This window comes from Somniosus microcephalus, chromosome 33, assembly GCF_052327205.1.
Source record: "Somniosus microcephalus isolate GS21.2 chromosome 33, FLI_Smic_1.0, whole genome shotgun sequence".
Lineage (NCBI taxonomy): Eukaryota > Metazoa > Chordata > Chondrichthyes > Squaliformes > Somniosidae > Somniosus > Somniosus microcephalus.
In genome coordinates, this window is record NC_141019.1 from 9,262,736 (window position 1) to 9,286,101 (window position 23,366).

Sequence of the window (23,366 nt, forward strand, 5' to 3'; positions counted from 1 at the left end):
GACCCTGTCCTGTCTGCACTCACTGTCCCTATCCCGTCTACAGTCATTGACCCTGTCCTGTCTACATTCACTGACACTGTCCTGTCTACAGTCACTGACCCTGTCCTGTCTAAAGTCACTGACCCTGTCTACAGTCACTGACGCTCTCCTGTCTACAATTCACTGACACTGTCCTGTCTACAGTCACTGACCCTGTCCTCTCTACAGTCACTGACACTATCCTGTCTACAGTCACTGACCCTGTCTACAGTCAGTGACCCTGTCCTGTCTACTCTCACTGACACAGTCCTGTCGACAGTCATTGACCCTGTCCTGTCTACATTCACTGACACTGCCCTGTCTACAGTCATTGACCCTGTCCTGTCTACAGTCACTGACCCTGTCCTGTCTACAGTCACTGACCCTGTCCTGTCTACAATCACTGACCCTATCCTGTCTACAGTCATTGACCCTGTCCTGTCTACAGTCACTGACACTGGCCTGTCTACAGTCATTGACACTGCCCTGTCTACAGTCACTGACCCTGTCCTGTCTACAGTCACTGACCCTGTCTACAGTCACTGACGCTCTCCTGTCTACAGTCTCTGTCCCTGTCCTGTCTACAGTCACTGACCCTGTGCTGCCTACAGTCACTGACCCTGTCCTGTCTACAGTCACTGACCCTGTCCTGTCTACAGTCACTGACCCTAACCTGTCTACAGTCACTGACCCTGTTCTGTCTACAGTCACTGACACTGTCCTGCCTACATTGACTGACCCTGCCCTGTCTACAATTACTGACCCTGTACTGTCTACAGTCGCTGACCCTGTCTACAGTCACTATCCCAGTCCTGTCTACACTCACTGACCCTATTCTGTCTACAGTCACAGACCCTGTCCTGTCTACAGTCTCTGACACTGTCCTCTCTACAGTCACTGATCCTGTCTTGTCTACAGTCACTGTCCCTGTCTACAGTCACTGACCCTGTCCTGTCTACAGTCACTGACCCTGTCCTGTCTACAGTCGCTGACCCTGTCCTGTCTACAGTCACTGACACTGTCCAGTCTACAGTCACTGACCCTGTCCTGTCTACAGTCACTGACCCTGTCCTGTCTACAGTCACTGACCCTGTCTGCAGTCACTGACCCTGTCCTGTGTACAGTCACTGTGCCTGTCATGTCTACAGTCACTGACCCTGTTCTGTCTACAGTCACTGACACTGTCCTGCCTACATTGACTGACCCTGCCCTGTCTACAGTCACTGTCCATGTCCTGTCTACAGTCACTGACACTCTCCTGTCTACAGTCACTGACCCTGCCCTGTCTAATATCACTGACCCTGTACTGTCTACAGTCACTGACCCTGTCCTGTCTACAGTCACTGTCCATGTCCTGTCTACAGTCACTGACACTCTCCTGTCTACAGTCACTGACCCTGCCCGGTGTACAGTCACTGACCCTGTCCTGTCTACAGTCAATGAACCTCTCTACAGTCACTGACACTGTCCTGTCTACAGTCACTGACCCTGCCCTGTCTACAGTCACTGACCCTGTCCTCTCTACAGTCACTGATCCTGTCCTGTCTACAGTCACTTAACCTGTCCTGTCTACACTCACTGACCCTGACCTGTCTACAGTCACTGACCCTCTCCTGTCTACAGTCACTGACCCTGTCCTGTCTACAGTCACTGACCCTGTCCTGTCTACAGTCACTGACCCTGTCCTGTCTACAGTCACTGACCCTGTCCTGTCTACAGTCACTGTCCCTGTCTACAGTCACTGACTCTGTCCTGTCTACAGTCACTGACACTGTCCTGTCTACAGTCACTGACCCTGACCTGTCTACAGTCACTGACATTGTCCTTTCGACAGTCACTGACCCTGCCCTGTCAACAGTCACTGACCCTGACCTGTCTACAGTTACTGACCCTGTCCTGTTTACAGTGACTGACGCTGTCCTGTCTCCAGTCATTGTACCCTGTCCTGTCTACAGTCACTGACCCTACCCTGTCTACAGTCACTGACACTGTCCTGTCTAAAGTCACTGACCCTGTCCTGTCTACAGTCACTGACCCTGTCCTGTCTACAGTCACTGACCCTGTCCTGTCTACAGTCACTGTCCCTGTCAACAGTCACTGACCCTGTCCTGTCTACAGTCACTGACCCTGTCTTGTCTACAGTCAGTGACCCTGTCCTGTCGACAGTCACTGACCCTGTCCTGTCTACAGTCACTGACACTGTCCTGTCTACGCTCACTGACCTTGACCTGTCTACAGTCACTGACCCTCTCCTGTATACAGTCACTGACCCTGTCCTGTCTACAGTCACTGACCCTGTCCTGTCTACAGTCACTGACCCTGTCCTGTCTACAGTCACTGACCGTACCCGGTCTACAGTCACTGACCCTGTCCTGTCTACAGTCAATGACCCTGTCTACAGTCACTGACACTGTCCTGTCTACAGTCACTGACCCTGTCCTGTCTACAGTCACTGACCCTGTCCTGGCTAAAGTCACTGACCCTGTCCTGTCTGCAGTCACTGACACTGTCCTGTCTACAGTCACTGACCCTATCCTGTCTACAGTCACTGTCACTGACCCTGTCAACAGTCACTGACCCTGTCCTGTCTACAGTCACTGGCCCTGTCCTGTCTACAGTCACTGACCCTGTCCTGTCTACAGTCACTGACCCTGTCCTGTCTACAATCACTGTCCCTGTCCTGTCTACAGTCACTGACTCTGTCCTGTCTACATTCAATGACCCTGTCGACAGTCACTGACACTGTCCTGTCTACAGTCACTGACCCTGCCCTGTCTACAGTCACTGACCCTGTCCTCTCTACAGTCACTGATCCTGTCCTGTCTACACTCACTGACCCTGACCTGTCTACAGTCACTGACCCTCTCCTGTCTACAGTCACTGACCCTGTCCTGTCTACAGTCACTGACCCTGTCCTGTCTACAGTCACTGACACTGTCCTGTCTACAGTCACTGAATCTGTTCTGACTACAGTCACTGACCCTGTCTACATTCACAAACACTGTCCTGTCTACAATCACTGACCCTGTCCTGTCTACAGTCACTGAACCTGTCCTGTCTACAGTCACTGACCCATTCCTGTCTACAGTCACTGACACTGTCCTGTCTACAGTCACTGGCCCTGTCCTGTCTACAGTCACTGACCCTGTCTACAGTCACTGACCCTGTCCTGTCGACAGTCACTGTCCCTGTCCTGTCTACAATCACTGACCCTCTCCTGTCTACAGTCACTGACCCTGCCCTGTCTACAGTCACTGACCCTGTCCTGTCTACAGTCACTGAGACTGTCCTGTCTACAGTCACTGACACTGTCCAGCCTACAGTCACTGACCCTGTCCTGTCTACAGTCACTGACCCTGTCCTGTCTACAGTCACTGACCCTGACCTGTCCACAGTCAATGACACTGTATTTTCTACTGTCACTGACCCTGTCCTGTGTACAGTCACTGACCCTGTCCTATCCACAGTAACTGACCCTGTCCTGTCTACAGTCACTGACCCTGTCCTGTCCACCGTCACTGACCCTGTCTACAGTCACTGACCCTGTCCAGTCTACCGTCACTATCCCTGTCCTGTCGACATTCACTGACCCTGTCCTGTCTACAGTCACTGAGACTGTCCTGTCTACAATCACTGACCCTGTCCTGTCTACAGTCACTGACCCTGTCCTTTCTACAGTCACTGACCCTGTCCTGTCTACAGTCACTGACCCTGTCCTGTCTACAGTCACTCTCCTGTCTACAGTCACTGACCCTGTCCTGTCTACAGTCACTGACCCTGTCCTGTCTACAGTCACTCTCCTGTCTACAGTCATTGACCCTGTCCTGTCTACCGTCACCGACCCTGTCCTGTCTACAATTTCAGACTCTGTTCTGCCTACAGTCACTGACCCTGTCCTGTCTACACTCACTGACCCTCGCCGGTCTACAGTCACTGACCCTGTCCTGTCTACGGTCACTGACCCTGTCCTGTCTACAGTCACTGACACTGTCCTGTCTACATTCACTGACCTTGTCCTGTCTACAGTCACTGACCCTGTCCTGTCTACAGTCACTGACCCTGTCCTGTCTACAGTCACTGACACTGTCCTGTCTACATTCACTGACCCTGTCCTGTCTACAGTCACTGACCCTGTCCTGTCTACATTCACTGACCCTGTCCTGTCTACAGTCACTGACCCTGTCCAGTCTACAGTCACTGACCCTGTCCTGTCTACAGTCACTGACTCTGTCCTGTCTACACTCACTGACCCTGTCCTGTCGACAGTCACTGAACCTGTCCTGTCTACGGCCACTGACGCTGTCCTGTCTACAGTCACTGACCCTGTCCTGTCTACATTCACTGACACTGTCCTGTCTACACTCACTGACCCTATCCTGTCTACACTCACTGACCCTGTCCTGTCTACAGTCACTGACCCTGTCCTGTCTACACTCACTGACCCTGTCCTGTCTACAGTCACTGACCCTGTCCTGTCTACACTCACTGACCCTGTCCTGTCGACAGTCACTGAACCTGTCCTGTCTACGGCCACTGACCCTGTCCTGTCTGCAGTCACTGACCCTGTTCGGTCTACACTCATTGACCCTGTCCTGTCTACACTCACTGACCCTGTCCTGTCTACAGTCACTGTCCCTGTCCTGTCTACAGTCACTGACCCTATCCTGTCTACAGTCACTGACCCTGTCCTGTCTACAGTCACTGACCCTGTCCTGTCTACAGTCACTGAATCTGTCCTGTCTACTTTCACTGACCCTGTCCTGTCTACAGTCACTGACCCTGTCCTTTCGACAGTCACTGACCCTGTCCTGTCTACCATCACTGACCCTGTCCTGTCTTCAGTCACTGACCCTGTCCTGTCTACAGTCACTGACCCTGTCCTGTCTACCATCACTGACCCTGTCCTGTCTTCAGTCACTGACCCTGTCCTGTCTACAGTCACTGACCCTGTCCTGTCTACAGTCACTGACCCTGTCCTGTCTACAGTCACTGACCCTGTCCTGTCTACAATCACTGACCCTGTCCTGTCTGCAGTCACTGACACTCTCCTTTCTAAAGTCACTGACCCTGTCCTGTCTACAGTCACTGACCCTGTCCTGTCGACAGTCACTGACCCTGTCCTGTCTGCAGTCACTGACCCTGTTCTGTCTACAGTCACTGACCCTGTCCTGTCTACAGTCACTGACCCTGCCCTGACAACAGTCACTGACCCTGTGCTGTCTACAGTCGATGACCCTGTCTACAGTCACTGACCCTGTCCTGTCTACACTCACTGACCCTGTCCTGTGTACAGTCACTGTCCCTGCCCTTTCTACAGTCACTGACACTGTCCTGTCTACAGTCACTGACCCTGTCCTGTCAACAGTCACTGACCCTGTCCTGTCTACAGTCACTGACCCTGTCCTGGCTACAGTCACTGACCCTGTCCTGTCGACAATCACTGAAACTGTCCTGTCCACAGTCACTGACCCTGTCCTGTCTACAGTCACTCTCCTGTCTACAGTCACTGACCCTGTCCTGTCTACAGTCACTGACCCTGTCCTGTCTACAGTCACTCTCCTGTCTACAGTCATTGACCCTGTCCTGTCTACAGTCACCGACCCTGTCCTGTCTACAATTTCAGACCCTGTTCTGTCTACACTCACTGACCCTGTCCTGTCTACACTCACTGACCCTCTCCGGTCTACAGTCACGGACCCTGTCCTGTCTACGGTCACTGACCCTGTCCTGTCTACAGTCACTGACACTGTCCTGTCTACAGTCACTGACACTGTCCTGTCTACAGTCACTGACCCTGTCCTGTCTACAGTCACTGACCCTGTCCTGTCTACAGTCACTGACCCTCTCCTGTCTACAGTCACTGACACTGTCCTGTCTACAGTCACTGACCCTGTCCTGTCTACAGTCACTGACCCTGTCCAGTCTACAGTCACTGACCCTGTCCAGTCTACAGTCACTGACCCTGTCCTGTCTACAGTCACTGACCCTGTCCTGTCTACACTCACTGACCCTGTCCTGTCTACAGTCACTGACCCTGTCCTGTCTACAGTCACTGCCCCTGTCCTGTCTACATTCACTGACACTGTCCTGTCAACAGTCACTGACCCTGTCCTGTCTGCAGTCACTGACCCTGTCTTGTCTACAGTCACTGACCCTGTTCTGTCTACACTCACTGACCCTGTCCTGTCTACAGCCACTGACACTGTCCTGTCTACATTCACTGGCACTGTCCTGTCTGCGGTCACTAACCCTGTTCGGTCTCCACTCATTGACCCTGTCCTGTCTACAGTCACTGTCCCTGTCCTGTCTACAGTCACTGCCCCTGTCCTGTCTACAGTCACTGTCCTTGCCCTGTCTACAGTCACTGTCCCTGTCCTGTCTACAGTCACGGACCCTGTCCTGTCTACACTCACTGACCCTGTCCTGTCTACAGTCACTGACCCTGTCCTGTCTACAGTCACTGACCCTGTCCTGTCTACAGTCACTGACTCTGTCCTGTCTACAGTCACTGACCCTGTCCTGTCTACAGTCACTGACCCTGTCCTTTCTACAGTCACTGACCCTGTCCTGTCTATAGTCACTGACCCTGTCCTGTCTACAGTCACTGACCCTGTCCTTTCTACAGTCACTGACCCTGTCCTGTCTACAGTCACTGACCCTGTCCTGTCTACAGTCACTCTCCTGTCTACAGTCACTGACCCTGTCCTGTCTACAGTCACTGACCCTGTCCTGTCTACAGTCACTCTCCTGTCTACAGTCATTGACCCTGTCCTGTCTACCGTCACCGACCCTGTCCTGTCTACAATTTCAGACTCTGTTCTGTCTACAGTCACTGACCCTGTCCTGTCTACACTCACTGACCCTCGCCGGTCTACAGTCACTGACCCTGTCCTGTCTACGGTCACTGACCCTGTCCTGTCTACAGTCACTGACACTGTCCTTTCTACATTCACTGACCCTGTCCTGTCTACAGTCACTGACCCTGTCCTGTCTACAGTCACTGACCCTATCCTGTCTACATTCACTGACCCTGTCCTGTCTACAGTCACTGACCCTGTCCTGTCTACAGTCACTGACCCTGTCCAGTCTACAGTCACTGACCCTGTCCTGTCTACAGTCACTGACCCTGTCCTGTCTACACTCACTGACCCTGTCCTGTCTACAGTCACTGAACCTGTCCTGTCTACGGCCACTGACGCTGTCCTGTCTGCAGTCACTGACCCTGTTCGGTCTACACTCATTGACCCTGTCCTGTCTACAGTCACTGCCCCTGTCCTTTCTACAGTCACTGTCCCTGTCCTGTCTACAGTCACTGTCCCTGTCCTGTCTACACTCACTGACCCTGTCCTGTCTACAGTCACTGACCCTGTCCTGTCTACAGTCACTGAATCTGTCCTGTCTACTTTCACTGACCCTGTCCTGTCTACAGTCACTGAGCCTGTCCTATCTACAGTTACTGACACTGTCCTGTCTACAGTCACTGACCCCGCCCTGTCTACAGTCACTGACCCTGTCCTTTCGACAGTCACTGACCCTGTCCTGTCAACAGTCACTGACCCTGTCCTGTCTACAGTCACTGACCCTCTCCTGTCTACAGTCACTGACCCTCTCCTGTCTACACTCACTGACCCTGTCCTGTCTTCAGTCACTGACCCTCTCTTGTTTTCAGTCACTGACCCTCTCCTGTCTACAGTCACTGACCCTGTCCTGTCTTCAGTCACTGACCCTCTCCTGTCTACAGTCACTGACCCTGTCCTGTCTTCAGTCACTGACCCTCTCCTGTCTACAGTCACTGACCCTGTTCTGTCTACACTCACTGACCCTGTCCTGTCTACAGCCACTGGCCCTGTCCTGTCTACAGTCACTGACCCTGTCCTGTCTGCAGTCACTGACACTCTCCTTTCTAAAGTCACTGACCCTGTCCTGTCTACAGTCACTGACCCTGTCCTGTCGACAGTCACTGACCCTGTCCTGTCTGCAGTCACTGACCCTGTCTACAGTCACTGACCCTGTCCTGTCGACAGTCACTGACCCTGTCCTGTCTACAGTCACTGACCCTGCCCTGACAACAGTCACTGACCCTGTCCTGTCTACAGTCGATGACCCTGTCTACAGTCACTGACCCTGTCCTGTCTACACTCACTGACCCTGTCCTGTGTACAGTCACTGTCCCTGCCCCTTCTACAGTCACTGACACTGTCCTGTCTACAGTCACTGACCCTGTCCTGTCAACAGTCACTGACCCTGTCCTGTCTACACTCACTGACCCTGTCCTGTCAACAGTCACTGACCCTGTCCTGTCTACATTCACTGACACTGTCCTGTCTACATTCACTGACACTGTCCTGTCTACAGTCACTGACCCTGTCCTGTCTACAGTCACTGCCCCTGTCCTGTCTACAATCACTGTCCCTGCCCTGTCTACAGTCACTGTCCCTGTCCTGTCTACAGTCACTGACCCTGTCCTGTCTACACTCACTGAACCTGTCCTCTCTACAGTCACTGACCCTGTCCTGTCTACAGTCACTGACCCTGTCCTGTCTACAGTCACTGATCCTGTCCTTCCGACATTCACTGACCCTGTCCTGTCTACAGTCACTGATCCTGTCCTTCCGACAGTCACTGACCCTGTCCTGTCTACAGTCACTGACCCTGTCCTGTCTACAGTCACTGACCCTGTCCTTTCTACAGTCACTGACCCTGTTCTGTCTACAGTCACTGACCCTGTCCTGTCTACAGTCACTGACCCTGGCCTGTCTACAGTCACTGACCCTGTCCTGTCTACCGTCACTGACCCTGTCCTGTCTACAATCACTGACCCTGTCCTGGCTACAGTCACTGACACTGTCCTATCTACAGTCACTGACCCTATCCTGTCTACAGTCTCTGACACTGTCCTTTCTACAGTCACTGACCCTGTCCTGTCTACAGTCACTGACCCTGTCCTGTCTACACTCACTGACCCTGTCCTGTCTACAGTCACTGACCCTGTCCTGTCTACAGTCACTGACCCTGTAGTGTCTACAGTGAGTGACCCTGTCCTGTCTACAGTCACTGTCCCTGTCCTGCCTACAGTCACTGACCCTGTCCTGTCTACAGTCACTGACCCTGTCCTGTCTACAGTCACTGACCCTGTCCTGTCTACAGTCACTCTCCTGTCTACAGTCACTGACCCTGTCCTGTCTACAATCACAGACTCTGTTCTGTCTATAGTCACTGACCCTGTCCTGTCTACACTCACTGACCCTGTCCTGTCTACACTCACTGACCCTGTCCTGTCTACAGTCACTGACCCTGTCCTGTCTACAGTCACTGACCCTGTCCTGTCTACAGTCACTGACCCTGTCCTGTCTACAGTCACTGACCCTGTCCTGTCTACACTCACTGACCCTGTCCTGTCTACAGTCACTGACCCTGTCCTGTCTACACTCACTGACCCTGTCCTGTCTACAGTCACTGACCCTGTCCTGTCTACAGTCACTGACACTGTCCTGTCTACAGTCACTCTCCTGTCTACAGTCACTGACCCTGTCCTGTCTACAGTCACTGACCCTATCCTGTCTACCGTCACTCTCGTGTCTACTCTCACTGACCCTGTCCTGTCTACAGTCACTGACCCTGTCCTGTCTACAATCACAGACCCTGTCCTGTCTACAGTCACTGCCCCTGTCCTGTCCACAGTCACTGACCCTGTCCTGTCTACACTCACTGACCCTGTCCTGTCTACAGTCACTGACCCTGTCCTGGCTACAGTCACTGACCCTGTCCTGGCTACAGTCACTGACCCTGTCCTGGCTACAGTCACTGACACTGTCCTATCTACAGTCACTGACCCTATCCTGTCTACAGTCTCCGACACTGTCCTTTCTACAGTCACTGACCCTGCCCTGTCTACAGTCACTGACCCTGTCCTGTCTACAGTCACTGACCCTGTCCTGTCGACAATCACTGGCCCTGTCCTGTCTACAGTCACTGACCCTGTCCTGTCTACACTCACTGACCCTGTCCTGTCTACAGTCACTGTCCCTGTCCTGTCTACAGTCACTGACCCTGTCCTGTCTACATTCACTGACCCTCTCCTGTCTACAGTCACTGACCCTGTCCTGTCTACAGTCACTGACCCTCTCCTGCCGACAGTCACTGTCCCTGTCCTGTCTACAGTCACTGACCCTGTCCTGTCCACAGTCACTGACCCAGTCCTGTCCACAGTCACTGACCCTGTCCTGTCTACAGTCACTGCCCCTGTCCTGTCTGCAGTCACTGACCCTGTCCTGTCAGCAGTCACTGACCCTGTCCTGTCTGCAGTCACTGACCCTGTCTTGTCTACAGTCACTGACCCTGTTCTGTCTACACTCACTGACCCTGTCCTGTCTACAGTCACTGACCCTGTCCTGTCTACAGCCACTGACGCTGTCCTGTCTACAGTCACTGACCCTGTCCTGTCGACAGTCACTAACCCTGTTCGGTCTCCACTCATTGACCCTGTCCTGTCTACAGTCACTGCCCCTGTCCTGTCCACAGTCACTGCCCCTGTCCTGTCTACAGTCACTGTCCCTGCCCTGTCTACAGTCACTGTCCCTGTCCTGTCTACAGTCACGGACCCTGTCCTGTCTACACTCACTGACCCTGTCCTGTCTACAGTCACTGACCCTGTCCTGTCTACAGTCACTGACTCTGTCCTGTCTACAGTCACTGACCCTGTCCTGTCTACAGTCACTGACCCTGTCCTGTCTACACTCACTGACCCTGTCCTGTCTACAGTCACTGACCCCGTCCTGTCTACAGTCACTGACCCTGTCGTTTCTACAGTCACTGACCCTGTCCTGTCTACAGTCACTGACCCTGTCCTGTCTTCAGTCACTGACCCTGTCCTGTCTACACTCACTGACCCTGTCCTGTCTTCAGTCACTGACCCTGTCCTATCTACAGTCACTGACCCTCTCCTGTCTACAGCCACTGACCCTGTCCTATTTACATTCACTGACCCTCTCCTGTCTACAATCACTGACACTGTCCTTTCTACAGTCACTGACCATGTCCTGTCTACAGTCACTGACCCTGTCCTGTCTACAGTCACTGACCCTGTCCTGTCTTCAGTCACTGACCTTGTCCTGTCTACAGTCACTGACCCTGTCCTGTCTACAGTCACTGACCCTGCCCTGCTACAGTCACTGACCCTGTCCTGTCTGCAGTCACTGACCCTGCCCTGTCTACAGTCACTGACCCTGTCTACTGTCATTGACCCTGTCCTGTCTGCAGTCACTGACCCTGTCCTGCATACACTCACTGACCCTGTCCTGTCTTCAGTCACTGACCCTGTCCTATCTACAGTCACTGACTCTCTCCTGTCTACAGCCACTGACCCTGTCCTGTCTACAGTCACTGACACTGTCCTGTCTACAGTCACTGACCCTGTCCTGTCTACAGTCACTGACCCTGCCCTGTCTACAGTCACTGACACTGTCCTGTCTACAGTCACTGACCCTGTCCTGTCTACAGTCACTGACCCTGTCCTTTCTACAGTCACTGACACTGTCCAGTCTACAGTCACTGACCCTGTCCTGTCTACAGTCACTGTCCCTGTCCTGTCTACAGTCACTGACACTGTCCTGTCTCCAGTCACTGACCCTCTCCTGTCTACAGACATTGACCCTGTCCTTTCTACAGTCACTGACCCTGTCCTGTCTACACTCACTGACCCTGTCCTGTCTACAGTCATTGACGCTGTCCTGCCTACACTCACTGACCCTGTCCTTTCTACAGTCACTGAACCTGTCCTGTCTGCAGTCACTGACACTGTCCTGTCTACAGTCACTGACCCTGTTCTGTCTACAGTCACTCTCCTGTCTACAGTCACTGAACCTGTCCTGTCTACAGTCACTGTCCCTGGCCTGTCTACAGTCACTGACTCTGTCCTGTCAACAGTCACTGACCCTGTCCTGTCGACAGTCACTGATCCTGTCCTGTCTACAGTCACTGACCTGTCCTGTCTTCAGTCACTGACCCTGTCCTGTCTACACTCACTGACCCTGTCCTATCTACAGTCACTGACCCTCTCCTGTCTACAGCCACTGACCCTGTCCTATTTACATTCACTGACCCTCTCCTGTCTACAATCACTGACACTGTCCTTTCTACAGTCACTGACCCTGTCCTGTCTACCGTCACTGACCCTGTCCTGTCGACAGTCACTGACCCTGTCCTGTCTTCAGTCACTGACCCTGTCCTGTCTACAGTCACTGACCCTGTCCTGTCTACAGTCACTGACCCTGTCCTGTCTACAGTCAGTGACCCTGTCCTGTCTACAGTCACTGACCCTGTCCTGTCTACAGTCACTGACCCTGTCCTGTCTACAGTCACTGACCCTGTCCTGTCTACAGTCACTGACCCTGCCCTGCTACAGTCACTGACCCTGTCCTGTCTGCAGTCACTGACCCTGTCCTGTCTACAGTCACTGACCCAGTCCTGTCTACAGTCACTGATCCTGCCCTGTCTGCAGTCACTGTCCCTGTCCTGTCTACAGTCACTGACACTGTCCTGTCTACAGTCACTGATCCTGCCCTGTCTACAGTCACTGACCATGTCCTGTCTTCAGTCACTGACCCTGTCCTGTCTACAGTCACTGACACTGTCCTGTCTACAGTCACTGATCCTGCCCTGTCTACAGCCACTGACCCTGTCCTGTCTACAGTCACTGACCCTGTCTACTGTCATTGACCCTGTCCTGTCTGCAGTCACTGACCCTGTCCTGTCTACACTCACTGACCCTGTCCTGTCTTCAGTCACTGACCCTGTCCTATCTACAGTCACTGACCCTCTCCTGCCTACAGCAACTGACCCTGTCCTATCTACATTCTCTGACCCTGTCCTGTCTACAGTCACTGACCCTGTCCTGTCTACAGTGACTGACCATGTCCTGTCTTCAGTCACTGACCCTGTCCTGTCTACAGTCACTGACCCTGTCCTGTCTACCGTCACTGACCCTGTCCTGTCTGCAGTCACTGACCCTGTCCTGTCTGCAGTCACTGACCCTGTCCTGTCTACAGTCACTGATCCTGCCCTGTCGACAGTCACTTTCCCTGTCCTGTCTACAGTCACTGACACTGTCCTGTCTACAGTCACTGAGCCTGTCCTGTCTACAGTCACTGACACTGTCCAGTCTACAGTCACTGACCCTGTCCTGTCTACAGTCACTGTCCCTGTCCTGTCTACAGTCACTGACACTGTCCTGTCTCCAGTCACTGACCCTCTCCTGTCTACAGACATTGCCTCCTTCCTTTCTACAGTCACTGACCCTGTCCTGTCTACACTCACTGGCCCTGTCCTGTCTACAGTCATTGACGCTGTCCTGCCTACACTCACTGACCCTGTCCTGTCTACAGTCATTGACGCTGTACTGTCTACACTCACTGACCCTGTCCTTTCTACAGTCACTGAACCTGTCCTGTCTGCAGTCACTGACACTGTCCTGTCTACAGTCACTGACCCTGTTCTGTCTACAGTCACTCTCCTGTCTACAGTCACTGAACCTGTCCTGTCTACAGTCACTGTCCCTGGCCTGTCTACAGTCACTGACTCTGTCCTGTCAACAGTCACTGACCCTGTCCTGTCGACAGTCACTGATCCTGTCCTGTCTACAGTCACTGACCTGTCCTGTCTTCAGTCACTGACCCTGTCCTGTCTACACTCACTGACCCTGTCCTGTCTTCAGTCACTGACCCTGTCCTATCTACAGTCACTGACCCTCTCCTGTCTACAGCCACTGACCCTGTCCTATTTACATTCACTGACCCTCTCCTGTCTACAATCACTGACACTGTCCTTTCTACAGTCACTGACCCTGTCCTGTCTACCGTCACTGACCCTGTCCTGTCGACAGTCACTGACCCTGTCCTGTCTTCAGTCACTGACCCTGTCCTGTCTACAGTCACTGACCCTGTCCTGTCTACAGTCACTGACCCTGTCCTGTCTACAGTCAGTGACCCTGTCCTGTCTACAGTCACTGACCCTCTCCTGTCTACAGTCACTGACCCTGTCCTGTCTACAGTCACTGACCCTGTCCTGTCTACAGTCACTGACCCTGCCCTGCTACAGTCACTGACCCTGTCCTGTCTGCAGTCACTGACCCTGTCCTGTCTACAGTCACTGACCCAGTCCTGTCTACAGTCACTGATTCTGCCCTGTCTGCAGTCACTGTCCCTGTCCTGTCTACAGTCACTGACACTGTCCTGTCTACAGTCACTGATCCTGCCCTGTCTACAGTCACTGACCATGTCCTGTCTTCAGTCACTGACCCTGTCCTGTCTACAGTCACTGACACTGTCCTGTCTACAGTCACTGATCCTGCCCTGTCTACAGCCACTGACCCTGTCCTGTCTACAGTCACTGACCCTGTCTACTGTCATTGACCCTGTCCTGTCTGCAGTCACTGACCCTGTCCTGTCTACACTCACTGACCCTGTCCTGTCTTCAGTCACTGACCCTGTCCTATCTACAGTCACTGACCCTCTCCTGCCTACAGCAACTGACCCTGTCCTATCTACATTCTCTGACCCTGTCCTGTCTACAGTCACTGACCCTGTCCTGTCTACAGTCACTGACCATGTCCTGTCTTCAGTCACTGACCCTGTCCTGTCTACAGTCACTGACCCTGTCCTGTCTACAGTCACTGACCCTGTCCTGTCTGCAGTCACTGACCCTGTCCTGTCTGCAGTCACTGACCCTGTCCTGTCTACAGTCACTGATCCTGCCCTGTCTACAGTCACTTTCCCTGTCCTGTCTGCAGTCACTGACACTGTCCTGTCTACAGTCACTGACCCTGTCCTGTGTACAGTCACTCTCCTGTCTACAGTCACTGAACCTGTCCTGTCTACAGTCACTGTCCCTGGCCTGTCTACAGTCACTGACTCTGTCCTGTCAACAGTCACTGACCCTGTCCTATCTACAGTCACTGACCCTGTCCTGTCTACACTCACTGACCCTGTCCTGTCTTCAGTCACTGACCCTGTCCTATCTACAGTCACTGACCCTCTCCTGTCTACAGCCACTGACCCTGTCCTATTTACATTCACTGACCCTCTCCTGTCTACAATCACTGACACCGTCCTTTCTACAGTCACTGACCCTGTCCTGTCTACAGTCACTGACCCTGTCCTGTCTACAGTTACTGACCCTGTCCTGTCTTCAGTCACTGACCCTGTCCTGTCTACAGTCACTGACCCTGTCCTGTCTACAGTCACTGACCCTGTCCTGTCTACAGTCACTGACCCTGTCCTGTCTACAGTCACTGACCCTGTCCTGTCTACAGTCACTGACCCTGTCCTGTCTACAGTCACTGACCCTGCCCTGCTACAGTCACTGACCCTGTCCTGTCTGCAGTCACTGACCCTGTCCTGTCTACAGTCACTGACCCAGTCCTGTCTACAGTCACTGATCCTGCCCTGTCTGCAGTCACTGTCCCTGTCCTGTCTACAGTCACTGACACTGTCCTGTCTACAGTCACTGACCCTGTCCTGTCTACAGTCACTGACCCTGTCCTGTCTACATTCACTGACCCTGCCCTATCTACAGCCACTGACCCTGTCCTGTCTACAGTCACTGAGCCTGTCCTATCTACAGTCACTGACCCTGTCCTGTCTACAGTCACTGACCCTGTCCAGTCTACAGTCACTGACCCTGTCCTGTCTACAGTCACTGACCCTGTCCTGTCTACAGTCACTGACCCTGCCCTGCTACAGTCACTGACCCTGTCCTGTCTGCAGTCACTGACCCTGTCCTGTCTACAGTCACTGACCCAGTCCTGTCTACAGTCACTGATCCTGCCCTGTCTGCAGTCACTGTCCCTGTCCTGTCTACAGTCACTGACACTGTCCTGTCTACAGTCACAGACCCTGTCCTGTCTACAGTCACTGACCCTGTCCTGTCTACATTCACTGACCCTGCCCTATCTACAGCCACTGACCCTGTCCTGTCTACAGTCACTGAGCCTGTCCTGTCTACAGTCACTGACCCTGTCCAGTCTACAGTCACTGACCCTGTCCTGTCTACAGTCACTGACCCTGTCTACTGTCATTGACCCTGTCCTGTCTGCAGTCACTGACCCTGTCCTGTCAACACTCACTGACCCTGTCCTGTCTTCAGTCACTGACCCTGTCCTGTCTTCAGTCACTGACCCTGTCCTGTCTTCAGTCACTGACCCTGTCCTGTCTACAGTCACTGACCCTGTCCTGTCTACAGTCACTGACCCTGTCCTGTCTGCAGTCACTGACCCTGTCCTGTCTACAGTCACTGATCCTGCCCTGAGTACAGTCACAAGTCTGCACCGTGAGTACTGTCACAGGGACTGCACCGAATACAGTCACTGACATTCCCTTGTGTGCAGTTCCTGAAACTGCCCTGAGTACCAATCACTGATCATTTGCTGAGTATAGTTACAAACATTACCTGAGTTTAGCCATCTGTATTTTTGAAAAGGAAAGTACAATACCCACTCCGACAGCCCCCTGCAGAAACGTAGATAACCTTGTCCCCTCCCGTCATCCTGACCCTGAAATGTTTACCATTGCTGTTCCAATATGCACACTTAATGCCAAGAGACTGCATGCTCCTGTAAATACATTAAAATGGACAATTGCTCCAATATATAAACTTTTACACGGTGCGCTTAAAAACACACATGCATACTGTTTATTGCACACAAGGAATTAAGCTCTAAGATGTTTCACACTGTTTCCACTCATCAGTTTAAGTATTAATGTCCTTTTCTTTTTTCAAATAAATTTAGGGACAGAAAGGTGAACCAGGGGACATTAAAGATGTAAGTTATATTCATGCTTTTTAATATCATTGAAAATTCTGTTAACTTTTCTGCTTAACTGTGAGCCCCACCTCATAGAGTTATACAGCACAGAAAGAGGCCCTTCGGCCCATCGTGCCCACGCCAGCCATCAAGCCCTGTCTATTCTAATCCCATTTTCCAGCACTTGGTCCGTAGCCTTGTATGCAGTGGCGTTTCAAGTGCTCATCTAAATACTTCTTGAATGTTGTGAGGGTTCCTGCCTCTACCACCCTTTCAGGCAGTGAGTTCCAGATTCCAACCACCCTCTGGGTGAAAAAGTTTTTCCTCAAATCCCCTCTAAACCTCCTGCCCCTTACCTTGAAACTATGCCCCTTGGTTATTGACCCCTCTACTAAGGGGAAAAGTTCCTTTCTATCTACCCTATCTATGCCCCTCATAATTTTGTGCACCTCAATCAGGTACCCCCTCAGCCTTCTCTGCTCTAAGGAAAACAACCCCAGCCTGTCCAGTCTCTCTTCATAGCTGAAGCGCTCCAGCCCTAGGTAACATCCTGGTGAATCTCCTCTGCACCCTCTCCAATGCAATCACATCCTTCCTATAGTGTGGCGACCAGAACTGCACACAGTATTCCAGCTGTGGCCTAACTAGCGTTTTGTACAGCTCCATCATAACCTCCCTGCTCTTATATTCTATGCCTCGGCTAATGAAGGCAAGTATCCCATATGCCTTTTTAACCACCTTATCAACCTGTCCTGCTGCCTTCAGGGATCTATGTACATGCACACCAAGGTCCCTCTGATCCTCTGTCCTTCCTAGGGTCCTACCATTCATTGTGTCTTCCCTTGCCTTGTTAGTCCTCCTAAAATGCATCGCCTCTCACTTTTCAGGGTTAAATTCCATTTGCCACTGTTCTGCCCATCTGACCAACCCATCTATATCGTCCTGTAGCCTGAGGCTTCCCTCCTCGCTATTTACCACTCCACCAATTTTCGTGTCATCTGCGAACTTACTGATCATACCTCCTACATTCATATCTAAATCATTAATGTACACTACAAACAGCAAGGGACCCAGCACCGATCCCTGCGGTACACCACTGGACACAGGCTTTCAGTCACAAAAACAACCTTCGACCATCACCCTCTGCCTCCTGCCACTAAGCCAATTTTGGATCCAATGTGCCAAATTGCCCTGGATCCCATGGGCTTTTACCTTCTTGACCAGTCTCCCATGCGGGACTTTGTCAAAAGCCTTACTGAAGTCCATGTAGACTACATCAACTGCACTACCCTCATCCACACACCTAGTCACCCCCTTGAAAAATTCAATCAAATTGGTTAGACATGATCTCCCCCTGACAAAGCCATGCTGACTATCCCTGATTAATCCTTGCCTCTCCAAGTGGAGACTAATTCTGTCCCTCAGAATTTTTTCCAATAATTTCCCTACCACTGATGTTAGGCTCACTGGCCTGTAATTCCCTGGTTTATCCCTACTACCCTTCTTGAATAATGGTACTACGTTATCTGTCCTCCAGTCCTCTGGCACATCCCCTGTGGACAGAGAGATTCTGAAAATTTGTGTCAGAGCCCCTGCAATCTCCTCCCTTGCCTCACACAGCAGCCTGGGATACATCTCGTCTATACCTGCTTGTATTAACTCACACGAATGTAATAAGAATATCAGGGCTATGGTTTCAGTATCTGCATCGGCATTTATCACATTAGTACACTGACTAAAGGGGTCTACATAAAGGTGCCGAAAATTCAACCAGTGCCTTTGAATAATTATCCTTTTAATATTAATCATTCATGTCGAACTTAAGTATTTGAAAGTTTGAATTTTTTTTAAAGGTTATACTTACTGCTGAAATACTAATCCATCAGAATTGATAAGATTCCAAGTATTGAATCTCTATATTTACTTATTTTTTCTTTCTTTATCCCAGGTTGTAGGACCAAGAGGACCTCCAGGCCCACAAGTGAGTGTCTCATGTTGACAGGTTCCTTCTTCCAAACGTTGTGGCTACTGTTGGAATTTTAGGAAGCATTTTGAATCTCGTGACGTTTCTGCTTTGCTTTTCTCTTAGGGACCATCTGGAGAGCAGGGCACAAGGGGACCACGTGGAGAGAAGGGTGAAGGAGTGAGTGATCTTAGCACGTTGTGGTTTGTCACTAGTTCCATGCAATGTAGTAACTTTGGTAAAATAGCAAGATGTGTTGCAGTATCCCAGACTTCATGGTAAATAGACTGCGACAGGAGTCAGGGAAAAGATGTGTCTCTAGAACTACAACCACCGAGAGCCGAACTTTAATGCTTTGTACGTGTAAGAGCAGCATTTATCCAGTTGATAGTAAATTCTGATGCATTTGCTGTCGATTTATGCATGATTTGAATTTTCTTTTCTAATTCGGAGATGTTTTCGTCTGATTTCAGGGTGTGCCTGGTCCCCGTGGTAGAGATGGCGAACCTGGAACCCCTGGCAATCCTGGCCCACCCGGACCACCCGGATCATCTGGCATGTCTGACTTTGGCGGAGTAAGTACAACTGAACCAACGGGAGCTTAACCTGCTCTTCAATGCGCAACCCAGTTCCTCTGTTTCTCAAGTCTGAATCGTATCACAGTTGTGTTTAAGCTTTCCATTCTCTCTACACCATCACTTTTTAAAATTTTTATTTCAATTCGAAAACAGTGACTTTAATAAAATGGATACTTGCCCACCGAGCCCAGTCTGCGGCTTTGTGTATTTCTGCCGTCCAGTGCAGCTTGTAACCTTGAGTAAGAGTGAAACTGCCTCAGCACTCCCTGAACCAACATACATACAAACATACATACATATGAAAAAGGACAGGCAAAGACCAGCTGGTCCATCACGCCTGTCCCATCCTGACATGGTGTAACTTCTGCACATCATGACCTCCTATCAGCAGATTATTTGAACGCGGAGGGAATCACAATCGAGTCTCACCCCCATATCCACACATGCCCACTGTCCAGCAGGAGTCACTGGATAATGATCAGGAACTGGAACCCTGGCAGAATTTTCCCCCCTACCTAACCCAGCGACAGTGAGGCCTATTGCAGTATACTTACTACTATGCCAGCTGAGATCAGCTAACTCAGCACAACCGGGGGATGGAACCAGAGACCTTCCTGATCTTTATGGCTCAGTTTCATACTGGGTAATACATTTACCCATCAAAACATCATGAGCCAATGTCGAGTTCTAAGCTCTATATCTGAATCTGATTCAGTGGATGTAGGATTGGAATCAGTCTGATAGGCACATAATCTTCTTTCATGCTGTCTGGTCTCCTGATCTTTTTTTAATCACTTGATGGCCATTTTAATTCAAACTGAGGTTGTCATGACGGAAGCACTGCAGGAAGATTGGCAGCCATTTCCCAACCAATGGGAATTTGCCTTTAATGTCATTTGTAATCCTCGAACCAAAATTATCAAAGTTGTCCAATTTGGTTCCGAGTTCTTTTTGAACAAACAAATGCACCAGTAAACAAATTAAACAATTCCCCAGAATTTCCACTCAGATGAATGCAAAGTATCAGGGAGTATCAGTCCTGACTGGTCAACAGTAGAATTCTACACGATTCATTGCTGTCAATATTAAGTGTGAAAAGTGAAAGTTCAGTGGTGCACAAAGACTTGCATTACTACTTTTCTTGGTAAAATAACTAAGAAATGTTATTTATAGAAATATGAATTAGCTGAGCCAGTGACAGCCTTAAAAAGAGACAGCAGAGTTAGTTATACATTTTTGTGCACAAATTCTCTCTGTACATCAATAATCTCAAAGAACAAGTTGCTTAGATTTGACCATTGAAGTAGACAGTCTAAATGTGTTAAAGAAACAATTGGATCCAAAAGAAAGACAGACAGGCAGGCTTGCATTTATATCAGGTTTCTCAGACACGTTTCAAAATACTTAAGTGCAGCGACTGTTCGAATGTAGGCAGAGACATCAGCTGTTTTGCACACGAGATCCCGCAAACAGCAATAGGACATGGAGCCAGTTATCTGCTTTTGACGGTGTAGGTCGAGGGAAGAAAGTTTGCTGGGACAGTGGGAGAAACTCCCTAAGAAGGCCAATTTAGAGCATTTAAGAATGCAAGAAATCAAATAAGAATTTGATTTTTATTGTGGGATTGTTATTGTGAGGGATAATGCCACAAATTGTCTGTGATTGTGACACATACTTAGAAAATATGTCAGCAACAGTGTGGGGGGGGGGGTTAAATAACTCATAATCCTGACTGTATAACTGATGGGTGTCGAGGGCAGGAGTAAGGTAACAGTCAGCCATGAGAAGAGATGGTTATCTGATCACATGACTGGTTGTTATCTAATTAGTTGTTGTTTTCAACTAAATAAAATAAAACCTCCCTCGGTTCTGCCCCAACAATGTACCTCAGCCTCAGTTTCCCACGTTTCACTTCCTGTGGTGAGATTGCCAATTTCGACCAATTTAGGGATTGCTTTGTACTGCAGGCCCACACCCACAAATAACTGGATTGGGACTGCACAAACACATTTCAGGTCAGGCCCAACAGAGAGAGGAGATTGTTGTCCCTACTGTCTGGATTTGAAGCCAGGTCTCCAGAGATTAGATGATGAAATGCTAACCCACAAGATCACCCAGTGCCCTAATAAAGCCCAAGATAATGAGTTGAGGCTTTGTGACATTGCTATGATATTATGCATGTGGACGTAAGTTTTCCTTCTCGCTGGTGTTTCTGCAACAGATGACATATATTGAGACAGTGAAGCACAGTTACAGTTAATTTAACCTTTTTTTTTACTTCAACAGAACTTTGCTTCTCAGATGGCACAAGGGTTCGATGAGAAAGCAGGAGGTGCTCAGCTGGGTGTCATGCAAGGACCAATGGTAAGAAAGGCTTTTATTTTCCAGCAATATTCCAAGCGTGGAAAAACCGTACACACCTGACACCTTTGGTCACCAATGATTGTAATGAAATAAACAGGTTTAATTAAACATTAAACAATGGCATGCATTTAAGGCTAAATATCTAAATCCAACTATACTTGTATAAGGATATGATGCATGCAGTGTTAAATTAGCACCCATACATAGCCCTTTGTATGTATCCCTCCATTCCTATCCCTCATATCTACCCCTCCATACACAGTTCCTATATATACCATTATTACACACATAGCCCTCCATATCTACCCCTCCATACACAGTTCCTATATATACCATTATTACACACATAGCCCTCCATATCTACCCCTCCATACACAGTCCCCATATATACCATTATTACACACATAGCCCTCCATATCTACCCCTCCATACACAGTCCCCATATATACCATTATTACACACATAGCCCTCCATATCTACCCCTCCATACACAGTCCCCATATATACCATTATTACACACATAGCCCTCCATATCTACCCCTCCATACACAGTCCCCATATATACCATTATTACACACATAGCCCTCCATATCTACCCCTCCATACACAGTCCCCATATCTACCCCTCCATAAATAGCCTTCCATATCTATCTATACCCACATCCCCATCCACATACACCTATCTGTAAAGTCTGTGGGTTGTTTAGTTAATTAATACACAGACTACCAGAGTAACTTAAAACAGGACTTTACTATTCGAAGGTCAGGGCGAATCTGCCCAATAAATCCTGACACAACACTTATATACTGGTGTGGTCACCGTCGGTATTACAGTATACAGAAGCCAAACAAAGTAGTGCCACACCTAAAATAGTTCTCTTAAAGGTGAACGGTTACATACAATAGTTCTCTTAAAGGTAGACGGGTACATACACTACACTATCTATAACTCCCTGTACCCACATAGTCATCCACACACATCCATCAGGTACTTTCGCTGTGCCCTCCCCACTCTGCAGGTCTGTGTCCATACTTTCCAGTCACTATTCAGTGGATTGTATCAGCCCCTTCTATTACACCTGCCCATTCCATTACATCACCTAACCACATTTTATTGCCTTCAACTTTACCAGGCAGTAACAACCCAACAGATTTCCTTGTAGTCACTCATCATACTCAGCCTTGTCACTTCTCCCTCTTCCAGTGCCAATGGAAGAACCCTCTCATTAGACCAGCCAGTTTTCCATCTCGATCTGTAGTCCAGAGTTCAAACATATTCAGTCTTCTTACATCACTATACAAGCTCCAATTTTCATATCTGTACTGTGCTTTTGGCCACATATAACACAAGGGTCTGGAGTTTCCGTTGCACTGGTTCTTTTCAGCACAATTCACCCACAATCGGCCAAACCAGCGCAAAAGATCGAGGAATTTCAAATGCAAATTACATTCAGCACAACCCAAGTTTCCGTGATCTTTTGCGTTAGTTTAAAAAAACATCGTGATAGAAGCCAGTCCCGCCACAAAACTGGCCATACCCCCAGATCGCATTAATCACCAATAATCACCATTGCGAGTTTCAACTAATTGTGCTCGTTTGCGGGCCTTCCAGGAGGCTCTTAAAATTAAGCTTTTTTTTAAGTGC

The 23,366-nt window shown here is 50.1% G+C and overlaps 1 protein-coding gene across 1 annotated transcript in view; it reads left to right on the forward strand.

Annotated features, from left to right (window-relative positions):
- The window catches only part of col2a1a (collagen, type II, alpha 1a), a 150,309-nt gene that overhangs the window by 16,836 nt on the left and 110,107 nt on the right, over positions 1–23,366 (forward strand). Inside the window, exons 4-8 of the mRNA XM_085972645.1 lie at positions 16,802–16,834; positions 18,765–18,797; positions 18,906–18,959; positions 19,253–19,354; positions 21,644–21,721. Of these exons, the coding sequence (XP_085828771.1) occupies positions 16,802–16,834; positions 18,765–18,797; positions 18,906–18,959; positions 19,253–19,354; positions 21,644–21,721 (300 nt within the window). The remainder of the gene's footprint in view (positions 1–16,801; positions 16,835–18,764; positions 18,798–18,905; positions 18,960–19,252; positions 19,355–21,643; positions 21,722–23,366) is intronic.